We start from the raw sequence: 12,405 nt of genomic DNA, 5'->3' as shown, positions 1-12,405 counted from the left end.
AACTGTTCCTGAACTCTGGGACTTGGACCCTATAGGTACCCGCTCCTTGGGGGTCTTGTCGCAATCTGGCTATCCGTTCCTCAGAGGGCCTTCCTGCCTGGAAAATCCATCTATTTTTGATTGGGACCCAGCCTTGTTCAGCCTTGTGAGTACGCTTCACCTTTGCTGCCATCTTGCTGATGGAATCTCCGGTGTACCCTGTGTCTTGGGCCACCACCGTTCTCGCCTCAGCAAACTATCTTCTACACTTCAGATTGAGAACCTTCATCTACCCAGCTCTGCTGTCCTCCTGCACGTCTCTTAACAACAACAGTGCTGATTCTCGGCATACCCACGCTGCGGGCCACTACTGGATCTACCCTGAGAAGTGTATCATCTGGAGGAGGAGTTCCCTGGTGTATCCCGCTCTGCGGGCCACTACCAGGGATATCATCACTGAGCAACCTTACTACTCTGGACTGTCTTCCTTCCCACTCTGTGGGTACTTCACCTATGTTCCAGTCTAATAAAGTCTCGTTACTGTCTGTGTCCGTCTGAGCTGAGGCCACGCCTATCGTGGTGAGTCCCCACAGGGCTCCTCCCTGTGGGTGAAGACAGCTCTCACTACGATCCAGGGTCCACAACCATACCATAACATAACAATCATTAATTTCCCTTAAAGGAAAATGAATCATCATATATGTCGTCACAGTGATCGCTTCCACAATCCTGTGGAAGAAATTCAGTTATATACACAAAAAAATGGCATCCAAAATTAGGAACTATTTTACCCTTTTTTAATAACCCTCCTCTCCCATTTAACCATGGGCATGACTGGTTATAGGAAAACAAATGATTACTCTTACTATCTTTTAAATTCAATTTTTATCAGTCTTTCTTCCAATAGGGAAGGCAGATGTAATTTTTCTACATTAACTAAATGCAGATTAAGTCTGTTGTAAAGGTGATTACAGGACTAATCACAGTGCTTCTGATATCAGGTTACAGTCCTATCTCTTCGCCTCTGGCACTCCATGCACAAAGTTCTCTCAGTCTTCCTGATCCAGGCTGGTCCAAATCTGAGAAAATCTGTGGATAAATTGTACTTCTTTTATTTATTTATTTATTTATTTGCAGCTTTTATATACCGACATTCATTTAGTAACCTCACATCGGTTTACAATTAACATAACGATTAGCAATAGTGCTTTACAATTGAACAATTGAACTAGATATGATAGAAACAATATAAAAAACAAGGCTAATTACAACTAATGAACAGTTGAAGGATTTAGAAGGTCCACGCTAGTTGAGTCAATGATTAAGTAGGAGCAGAAAACATATTTAAATAGGGTGATATAGAATACAGGTTGCAAAATATTGCAAGGATTGGAAAAACAAATGTTTGAATATCATAGTTAAAAATTGTGAAAAGAAACGCAAGTCGCAAAAATGAACAGAAGGATTGCTAAGTAAAATATGGCCAAGTGAAAATAAAGACAGAAAGGGGTGCAGGCTGGTTGTGGTTAGGAACTAAGGAAATAGTAATAGAGACAAATATGCCATAGAATAGTATGGGAAGGAAATATATGTTACCGCTATAGCGGTAAGGAGAAAGCTGAAAGGAGGTACAGTGGAAAAGTTTAATGCTATTATGAGGATGAATGGGCATTAGGTAAAAGCTTGTAAGAAGAGCCATGTTTTAAGTTTTTGTTTAAACTTTTTTGGGCATGATTCCTGACGGAGGTCAGGGGGCATATTGTTCCAATTTGTCGGCCCGGCTCTAGACATGGCACGTTCTCTAGTTGTGTTGACTAGGGTGGCTTTGTGAGAGGGGTTGTGTAATGTGGCAGCGTGTTGCATTCTGGGTGGTTTAGGTGTGTAAAGGGCAGATTTCATTGGCAATGATATTGGTAAGGGAGTTACAAGAGGTAATGGCAGTATTAGTGTCAGATAGGTCAAGGTTGTGTAGTTCATTTTTGAGTGCATCAGTAAGGTCGTCTTTAGAGCATGGTTTGCTCTAAAGACGACCTTTGGTCCTTTTAGAAAGGACCAAAACAGTCTAAAACAGTCCCTAATCATTTGTGAGGCTGCCCCAGAAGTTGTACCAGCTGTAAATTAACTAATCCAGAACTCATGCCACAGAATCCACATGAAGCATGGTTGAACAGGGCACCTGCAATTTCAAAATGACCACTGAAATAAGACCTAACCTACAATGTTCTTAACATTAATTTCTTCTATTTTCCTTTCTAGGCCTTTCATTGTAAAAGGAAAGCTAACTGTAAGTATTAATCCTGTGCATACATATATTTTATTTCTTGACATTGCAATTAATATTAAATGAAAAAAATGTAATTCCACACATAAAAACAGTCCAATATAAATGAAAAAAATCCCTAACAAAAAATAGTTCATTCATAATAATCTATGTACTAATCCATGCTAATTTCTGCCGTTCTGCCTTTTTTGTCCCGTGATCTCTTCCTACATTTCTTGTCTGATTTGAATGAGTCATAGTTCAATGGAAAGAACTTGAGCTGTAGATGTGCAACTCTGGAAATGGTTTTTGAATGATTTTGATTTTCAGTGAGTTACATATATATATAATTTTCATAATATACAATTTTACGCCTGCGTTACATTGTCTGTGCAATGTATGGCCCGTCTGCTCATAGAAGCAGAAAACAGAGTCAAGTGTTGAAAAGGCATACCGTCACGCTGCAAAAATTGTGTCTCAGAGGTGCAGAAGAGACAGTGAAACAGTCCCTGAGATTCAGGAGCATTGCACTTCAGGCATGGATCCTCTGCTGACATCAGCTGACATGCACTACAGCCTCAGAACTAACTTCAGCACAAACACTAGTCCCAATAGTTGGGGTTATTTCATTGCCTTACCATCTGACCCCTAGGTTGAATGATAAGGATGCACCAAACTAGAAGTTATTACTTTTAACCTACAAAATGCATTTTAATGTTAAATTAAAACCACATAATATGTTTCGAACAAATAAGCTTAACTGACACACATAGTTTTTGACACTAAATTGTTACCATTCTATGATGGCACATGGTTAATTTGTAATCTATACCACTCATATTTTTCGTTAATGTGCCTTTTTGTAAACCATTGTGATGGTTATCTAATTCAACGATGGTATAGGAAAGTTTTTAAATAAATAAATAAATAGATTCATCATAATGAATGATGAGGGTCAGATGACGAGGCGCAAAAAAAAAAAAGGAGCTTGGGGCGATAGTGGGCAGCCGCATCGCAGCGGTGCGTTTTCCCCACTGTAGTGCGGTCACGCTGCACACTATCGCCCCCATAGCGCCACGGGAAAAGATGTCGTTCTTTTCCGCGGTGCTGCCGGCGATAATGTGAAAAGAATTATCGCCCGCAGAGCTGCCGGGAGATAACTCCGCCAAAACCCCACCCACACTCCTCCCCTTCCCCTAATTAGAGTAATACCACTGCGATGCTTTATCAGCTAATAGAGAAAAAGAATGAAATATTTGTGATATTATTAATTTTCAACACTACTCTTGCACCAAATTGGATTGCACACATTTAGTAAGCTGCGGTATTTTCCACGGAGGAGAAAATACTGTGGGTTTACTAAACTGTGGTACTAAATGCCACAGTTAAGTAAACCCCCATTGTATTTTCCCAGCGGTAAAATTCTGCTGGGAAAAATACCGTGGCTTTGCTGCTTCCAAAAATGCCACTTGATAGTGGCTCCTTTGCCCAGGGCCATAATCATATGAAAGGTGCCAAGCGGCCCAAATGAAACCTCTTCCAACATATAGAACGCCCCCCCCCCTCCCAGATCTTGTGATACCCCTATCCCACCCCGCCGCCTCTAGGAGTGGCCCCAAGGCAGTGAAATTAAAAAAAAATATATTAGCACTCATGGGGCAAATACATCTCCTCCTTTCCAACCCCGCCCTTTTGAAACGTTTACCTCTGACTTCTGGAACCTCTCAGCATCTGGAAACCCTCCACCACCAACCTGCAGAACCCCCCCCCCCCCACCTTACTAACATGTTATCATGGTGAATGATGTCAGATAAAGACCAAATTAGTCCATCCAGGCTGCCCAGCAAATTCTCTTTAAAAAACTAAAAAACTAAAAATTATTATTATTATCATTATTTTAAAGATAGTAGGAACTAGGGATGTGAATCGTGTCCTCGATCGTCTTAACGATCGATTTCGGCTGGGAGGGGGAGGGAATCGTATTGTTGCCGTTTGGGGGGGTAAAATATCGTGAAAAATCGTTAAAAATCGTTAAAAATCGAAAAATCGAAAAATCGAAAAACCGGCACATTAAAACCCCCTAAAACCCACCCCCGACCCTTTAAATTAAATCCCCCACCCTCCCGAACCCCCCCCAAATAACTTAAATAACCTGCGGGTCCAGCGGCGGTCCGGAACGGCAGCGGTCCGGAACGGGCTCCTGCTCCTGAATCTTGTCGTCTTCAGCCGGCGCCATTTTCCAAAATGGCGCCGAAAAATGGCGGCGGCCATAGACGAAAAAGATTGGACGGCAGGAGGTCCTTCCGGACCCCCGCTGGACTTTTGGCAAGTCTCGTGGGGGTCAGGAGGCCCCCCACAAGCTGGCCAAAAGTTCCTGGAGGTCCAGCGGGGGTCAGGGAGCGATTTCCCGCCGCGAATCGTTTTCGTACGGAAAATGGCGCTGGCCATACGTGTATGGCCGGCGCCATTTTCCGTATGGAAAATGGCGCCGGCAGGAGATCGACTGCAGGAGGTCGTTCAGCGAGGCGCCGGAACCCTCGCTGAACGACCTCCTGCAGTCGATCTCCTGCCGGCGCCATTTTCCGTACAAAAACGATTCGCGGCGGGAAATCGCTCCCTGACCCCCGCTGGACCTCCAGGAACTTTTGGCCAGCTTGTGGGGGGCCTCCTGACCCCCACGAGACTTGCCAAAAGTCCAGCGGGGGTCCGGAAGGACCTCCTGCCGTCCAATCTTTTTCGTCTATGGCCGCCGCCATTTTTCGGCGCCATTTTGGAAAATGGCGCCGGCTGAAGACGACAAGATTCAGGAGCAGGAGCCCGTTCCGGACCGCTGCCGTTCCGGACCGCCGCTGGACCCGCAGGTTATTTAAGTTATTTGGGGGGGGGGGTTCGGGAGGGTGGGGGATTTAATTTAAAGGGTCGGGGGTGGGTTTTAGGGGGTTTTAGTGTGCCGGCTCACGATTCTAACGATTTATAACGATAAATCATTAGAATCTGTATTGTATTGTGTTCCATAACGGTTTAAGACGATATTAAAATTATCGGACGATAATTTTAATCGTCCTAAAACGATTCACATCCCTAGTAGGAACTGCTGCTCCATGCAGGCTACCCCCAAGCAAAAAATGTGAATTTTAGGTGTAATAGTAAAGTTACCCCTCCCCCTTTCTTCATTTCCATTTTCTTGTCAGAGGGGATCTTCTGTCTTTGTCCCATGCTCTTTTGCATTCCATTACCGTTCCCATCTTCACTACCTCTTCTGGGAGGGCATCCAGCACCCTTTCCATGAAGAAATATTTTCTGGCATTGCTTTTGAGTCTTCTCCCTTGGAGTTTTATTTTGAGACCTTTAGTTTTGTAGGCTCCTTTCCATCAGAAAAGATTTGATTTTTGCTACTATCTTTAGCTATTGCCCTTAGCTTCTACCCTAGCCCACACAGACCCCCCCCTCTCCAGGCATACCTAACAATCTTTGGTGGCTAGTGGGGCCTGGAGCATTCCCTAGGGTCAAGGCCATGCACCGTCTCTAAAAAAAAAAATAAAAAAAAAAATGGTGCTTATGCCCCTGTAATGTGCAGGAAATCAGAATGAAAATCATAGATCTTAGTGGAGGACTACATGGAGAAAAGAGTAACTGGAACAAAATCTCTGAACTGAGTCACAAATGAATTGACGCCTTTTTTGAATACTTGGTTGAAGCAGGTAAAAAGCAATGCTTTCTGTGCCGCCTCAGAGAGAGGTAGGTAGCAAAGAGCTGCAGGCTTAGCTGAAAACGGCTGCATAAAAATGGAAGAATCTCTCACAGTGAGATCAGAACTCCTAGAATACAGAGCTTCCGGCCCTGCTCTTACAAATCTGTTTTTTGACTGATACATAAAGTAAACCTGCAAATGCAATATTTAACATAATTACTAGGTGGCAACAAAACATATAAACAGAAAAGTTTCTGTGAGTACAGAACACCTGCCATGGTACATTTGAAAGGGGGAAGGCAAGGCAACTGTGGTCTGTCAACATTGCCTAGGAAAATTATCAAATTCTATGAATATACCGTCTCCGGGATAGGTCACTCCGGTCATCAAGTGCTGCAAGTCGGTTGGGTTTTCAGGATATCATTAATGAATATGCATGAGATGCAGTTGTATGCAGTGGAAGCAGTGCATGCAAATGCATCTCATGCATATTCAGTGTGGATATCTTGAAAACCAGACTGGTTTGTGGTACTTGAGGACTGGAGTTGCCTACTCCTGTACTAGCTGATATGCGATAAAATTCCATGTGGGGCCCCTATTCATTCCCCCACCTTCCCAGTCTCACCCTAGCACACTGCATCCCAAGAATTCACTTCCCCTCTTCTCTAGCCTACCCCATTACATTGACCCCTCTCCCCAGCTCAAGCCCAGGATTATATTGACTTTTCCCAGCCTGAGCCCAGAACTTTCTCCCCCCTTCCCAGTCCAACCCCATCAGACCCCCTCCTCAGCCCAAGGACTGAACTCTCTTCTCCCCCTCCCCAGGCTAACCCTAACATATTCCAATCCCCCTCCTCCTCATCCCAGAACACTATTCTTCCTCTTCCTCTTCCCTATCCCAACCCCAGCACACTGCGTCTCCCCTCCCATTACCTCCATTCCCACACCATATTGAATACAGACCCCACTCTGACCTGACCTGACCTGATCCGAGCAATCATACTAATTTTCTTCTTCTGCACATTTGTCTGCTTCTCTCCAGTTCCATAACCCTCTTTTCCAGGCCATCTGTCACTGTAGCTCCATCTGATCCTGTGGCTTTCTGATTTCTTGTGGTCCTGCTGACATGTCTGCGATGGGCATAGGCTCCTCAGCAGTGGGTGCAGTGGGTATATCTGTGTTCTACCAGTTTCACAGTGGAGAATACTCACATTATGTAGAATTTATGTGCATATTCGTGCACGCCTAACTTAGAAAGTATATGTGTATGCATACAAGCAGAACTTAGAATTTATGTGCATACATGTACACATGGATCTCATGCACTGAGCTATGCACTTATTTCACTGAATATGTGCAGAGGCGCTGAGCTTTATGTTTAAGATCCTCAGTGGATGGGTGCGCATCTGCTCCCTCCTAAACTTCTTGCGTATGTCAGTGCTTGTGTATTTTTGTAACGCAGGACACCAGAAACGTTTTCTTCCTATTTTACAAAAGTACATGCATCCATTTTCTGAGAGTAATTATTGTAACGGGCGCATAATAACCCTTAGTTATGCAGAGGCATGTAGTATAGAAAGTATGTGCACATTCCATTTTTTAAAAATACTTCCTTGTGTGTGTACTTGGCATCATCAGGTCGCCGATAGGTCCATCAGTTCACCCATACCTCTGCCGGTTAACTTAGATTCTCCACAACTTCACCCTGACACCCCTCCCTCCCCTTAACCCATACCTCCCATCCAAAAACTGAAGACAAAAGACAAGTGCGATTTCAGTTCTGCGACTCAATTAGCAGGGGTAAAAGCCTATGGATGAGTTTGGTAATGTATGCGTGCGTACCGCTAGGAACATAGCAACTTGTACGCAAAGTTCTGAAACCGCCTTGGTTCGCCCCTAAGCTTCCCTTTTTTTTTTCCCTTTCACATACGTGCACAACACTGCTAGTAAGCTCGTACTTCCATTTTTTACAAAATACTACTTACATGTGCAACTTTCAATGTTACGCACTGAAATCTCTATAAACGATTGCAATAACTGGGCAGCCCGGACCTCAGGAGTTGATGTCGATCTTGTTTTGAGATAAGTATGAAGCGGACTGCTTCGTTTTGAAGAACTCATTAATGAGATATTCTGTTTAAGCATTAATAAATGATCTACAAAAGAGGGGTTTATTTTCCGATGATGGCAGCCGAGTGGCTTTTTGCACCATTAAAAGGTCTGTGACATTTAATAAGGTGCCCTGTCTGAGGGTTTTTATTCCCTTTACCTCTTTGGTTTAACGTGCACAGGGTTGGTAAATGCACTTCTGGTTGTGGATTTTGTTAGTAAAAAGGTTAAAAAAAAAAGTATAGTGTCAGATCCATGAGCAAACATTATATAAATATATAAAAAATAAAATTGTCTGCTGGGACAGGAGGGGGTACAACATATATATATATGTTAGAGTTTTATAAGCCATCATGAACTGAATATTAGCATTTATTTTACTTTTGGATTAGTGAAAAACTGAAAAGAAGGGAACACAAGGGCAGAAATTAACGTACACATTCATTCTCAGATTAACTCGGCGGAATGGGTGGGCCAATTAGTCTTTGCCTGCTATTATTAAGAACATAAGAACATATGAACATGTCATACTGGGTCAGACCAAGGGTCCATCGAGCCCAGCATCCTGTTTCCAACAGTGGCCAATCCAGGCCATAAGAACCTGGCAAGAACCCGAAAACTAAGTCTATTCCATGTTACTGTTGCTAGTAATAGTAGTGGCTATTTTCTAAGTCAACTTAATTAATAGCAGGTAATGGACTTTTCCTCTAAGAACTTATCAAATCCTTTTTTAAACACAGCTACTCTAACTGCACTAAACACATCCTCTGGCAACAAATTCCAGAGTTTAATTGTGCATTACTGTATTTTTCCAGGTTTTCTCACTCTTCTGTTATTAAACTCACTTCTTTTCCCCCTGTTCCTGACCTCAGAGAGCTAGAACAGCGAATAAATGGAATAGTTGTTCTGTGAGCTGATGTGTAATGATTGAAATGCAAATGACGTGTATCCAGGGTTAATTGAGGGAAAGTCCCACAGATGTTTACATGTTAGGCCATCCTGCTAGTAAATCCATAGATGTTATCTTTTTTATTGCCCACTTCATCACAGGATATCTCAAGATATCATAGAGTAGCGCCTTTTAGTTCCTCGTAATAGTTGATGGGTTTTCCAGGGATATAAGGTTAAGATTGTGTGGTACTGTACATCAAATTGTTAAGATGAAAAATCTCTTGCAACCTTTCCCACGTCCCTGCAAGATGGACTGCGCATTCATGGATACACGTGGGACTGGTCCCCAAGGGAGGGAGTGGGAGGAGGGGGCAGGGGGTGGTTAGGGTATGAATGGGGGATGAGGGTGGTGTGTGCTTGTGAGGTAGGGTTTTTGGAGGGCTGGGAGTGGGGGTGGGGGTGGGGGAGGGGGGTTTGGGTGGCAACCAAAAACCCAGGGATTAATGGTAAAGTGGCTTTGCCAGTTTTGCTCTCAATGCAATAATTGTTGTTACAGTATTTCTTTCCACTGTTTGGGTTTACTGTTTTCCTTACTGTACCATTTTCCCTGTTGAATAAAAAGTATTTTGAAAAAAAAAAAAAGATGAAAAATCTCATAACCGGGGAATTTGCAATAAATTTTCCTTAATATAGTACAGATTTTTAAAATTCTTTATTTTTGCATATTTTTTGGCAGAACCTATACATTTTGCTAGATAATTATGTAACTATTTTTGTTTCTTATTCCAAGTATTATGTATAATACATTTTTCTGTCTATATAATATATTTTAAAAATGTTTTTAGTTTTTGTTAAACTAACTAAATTATTTTATTAATGTAAAAGGCATTGATGTTTTTATATAATTTTGTAGTAAATCAAGGATGTAAATAAACTAAAACTATCTAAACTACCTAATTTGTAACCTCACAGAACCCCTCATCAAATTTCTTTTCTTGTTTCCTGGTACTCTGGAAATATGCAGAAACATTTTGTAATAAAAGTTGCAGAAAGCTTTTGCTCCTTGTTCAGAAAATGAGGGTTTCTATTTTTCACTCCTGTATTTTTCTGATTCTCTGCTCTAGGGGTTGAGATTTGGGGATCCCATATCCATTAGTGACTTCAGAAGCAGACTGCCTCAGAAAGTAAAGAAAATTAGCTTGAAATATTTTTCTGTCACTAACACTTTGGATGAGTGACAGTATTTTACTGTTCTAATCTCTGACCAAACTGTGTCACTGTCAGATTACTAACCATAGGAATCGAAGCACAGATTTCTTCTCATTCTTAAGAACATAAGGCTTGCCATAGTGGGTCAGACCAAGTGTCCATCAAGCCCAGTATCCTGTTTCCAACAGTGGCCAAGCCAGGTCACAAGTACCTGACAGGATCCCAAGGGATAGAGAGTTCCAAGCTGCTTATCCCAAGAATAAGCAGTGGATTTCTGCAATTCTACCTTAATAATTGTTAATGGACTTTTCCTCCAGGAACTTGTCCAAACCTTTTTTAAACACAGCTACAATATTAGCTTTCACCACATCCTCTGGCAATAGATTCCAGAGCTTAATTATGCATTGAAAAAAAATATTTTCTCTTGTTAGTTTTAAATGTATTATCCAGTAACTTCATTGTGTGTCCCCTGGTCTTTTTACTTTTCAAAAGAGTAGACAACTGATTAATGTTTAATCATTCCATTCCACTCATTATTTTATAAACCTCTATCATATCTCCCCTCAGCCATCTCTTCTCCATCCTGAAGAGTCCTAACCTTTTTAGCCTTTCTTCATAGGGGAAATGTTCCACTCCTTTATCATCTTGGTTGCCCTTGTTTGTATCTTTTCTAATTCTGCTGCATCTTTCTTGAGATGTGGTGACCAGAACTGAACATAATACTCAAGATGAGGTCACACCATGGAGTGATACAGAGGCATTATGATATTCTCTGTTTTATTCTCCATTCCTTTCCTAATAATTCCTAGCATTCACTTTGCTTGCGGCACCACATGGCTGCTCTTCGGCGCCCCCTATGGCTTGGCGCCCTGAGAAGCACACAGTTGGTGCTGAAACAGGTGGGAGGGGGGGGGGGGGCGCAACACTGTGTGCTTCTCAGGTCCATGAGCAGCACGCTGCTCGCTGCCCTGCCGAAACAGGTAAGGGGGGAAGGCAGCGCACAGGTCGCCTAGGGTGCCCCAATACCCTTGCACCGGCCCTGACACTGAGTAGAAAATGTCAACATATTTTCAACAATGACACCTAGATCCTCTTCCTGAGTGGTTAACTCCCTTCAATGCAGGGTTTATTCATAACATAATATATAACAGGTTTTCCTCACCTTGTACTTTAGATCTTCTGCCCCCTGTTGGTGGGGGGAGAGGAGATGACAGGGGGCAAAGCAGCAACAGTGCCTAGGGGCACCAAAATCCTAAATCCGTCACTAGATATAACCTAAAGTGCAGGAACCCTTTGCAGCAGCCCCCTGTTTTCATCAAGTCACTCTGGAGCCAAATAATGTCTCCATACTGCAGTCTCTACCTACTGACACTTCTGTTGCAATGCCTCTATCATGGCTTGTTCCTAGAACTCTCCTTAAAAATGATTCTGCCATCGCAGCAGCTCCTGGACCTCTTGCTGTAGTGTAGCTATTGACTGTTAACCATGTTAGAGGCACTGGGAACCCTTAATGTTGCATTAAGTCAAGGAAATTCAGAACACCAAGGAGTTTTCTGGGGGGGAGGGGGGGTAAACTGTCTACACCTTTGGTGGTTAGTACTTTCTTTGAAAAAGATTAACCAGACTTGGTTCTCAGGTTTCAAACAGAACCTCATGGACACATTGATCTTAGTTCAAGGGCATGGTATGTTGCTTAGACAGAGAATTACAAATGCAATTCCTGGCTGCGATTGCATCTAGGCTTCAAGCAAGAACTAGGTTTCAATTTTGGAACAAGGGACATTTTCTCCTATAGCTGTGGCACTAGGGTCAAAGCAAGGTAAACCAGAGTTCAGAGCAGGTAATCATAGTATATGCAATCAACTACAAGGCTAACACAAGACCTGAATTATACCTGGAATCAGGGCTTGAAGCCAAAAAAAAAACAAAAACCCAACAAAAAATAAATGCCTGGATCTCACCTAGCACTAACTAAACAGAATTTGTTTTTCCTAATTAGCACCAGGCAAAGGCTAAATCCATTTTCATCTGAAAAAAGCAGACAGAAAACACAGTCTTTTCATAGCAAAGCAAAAGTCTTCCATGGATAACACAAATAGGGGCAGAGTTTCAAGGATTTACGCACGTAGGGGGGGTACGCGCACCGGGCCTATTTTCAAAAGGCCCAATGGCGCGCATAAAGCCCTGGGACACGCGTATGTCCTGGGGCTTTTCTGAATGGGCGGGCAGGAGGCGGGACGGGGCGGTCTGGGAGGCATGGCTGAGG

General features: G+C 42.8%; 1 protein-coding gene across 2 annotated transcripts in view; it reads left to right on the top strand.

Moving 5' to 3' along the window:
• The window catches only part of IL17REL (interleukin 17 receptor E like), a 142,328-nt gene that overhangs the window by 21,293 nt on the left and 108,630 nt on the right, over positions 1-12,405 (top strand). For both annotated transcript variants that reach the window (XM_029616471.1, XM_029616472.1), the window contains exon 2: positions 2,236-2,263. In XM_029616471.1, the coding sequence (XP_029472331.1) occupies positions 2,236-2,263 (28 nt within the window). The remainder of the gene's footprint in view (positions 1-2,235; positions 2,264-12,405) is intronic.

The sequence above is a fragment of the Rhinatrema bivittatum genome, chromosome 9 (genome assembly GCF_901001135.1).
Source record: "Rhinatrema bivittatum chromosome 9, aRhiBiv1.1, whole genome shotgun sequence".
NCBI classification, from domain to species: domain Eukaryota; kingdom Metazoa; phylum Chordata; class Amphibia; order Gymnophiona; family Rhinatrematidae; genus Rhinatrema; species Rhinatrema bivittatum.
Note: the sequence above shows the minus strand (reverse complement) of the source record. Positions and strands in the feature narration are given on the sequence as shown.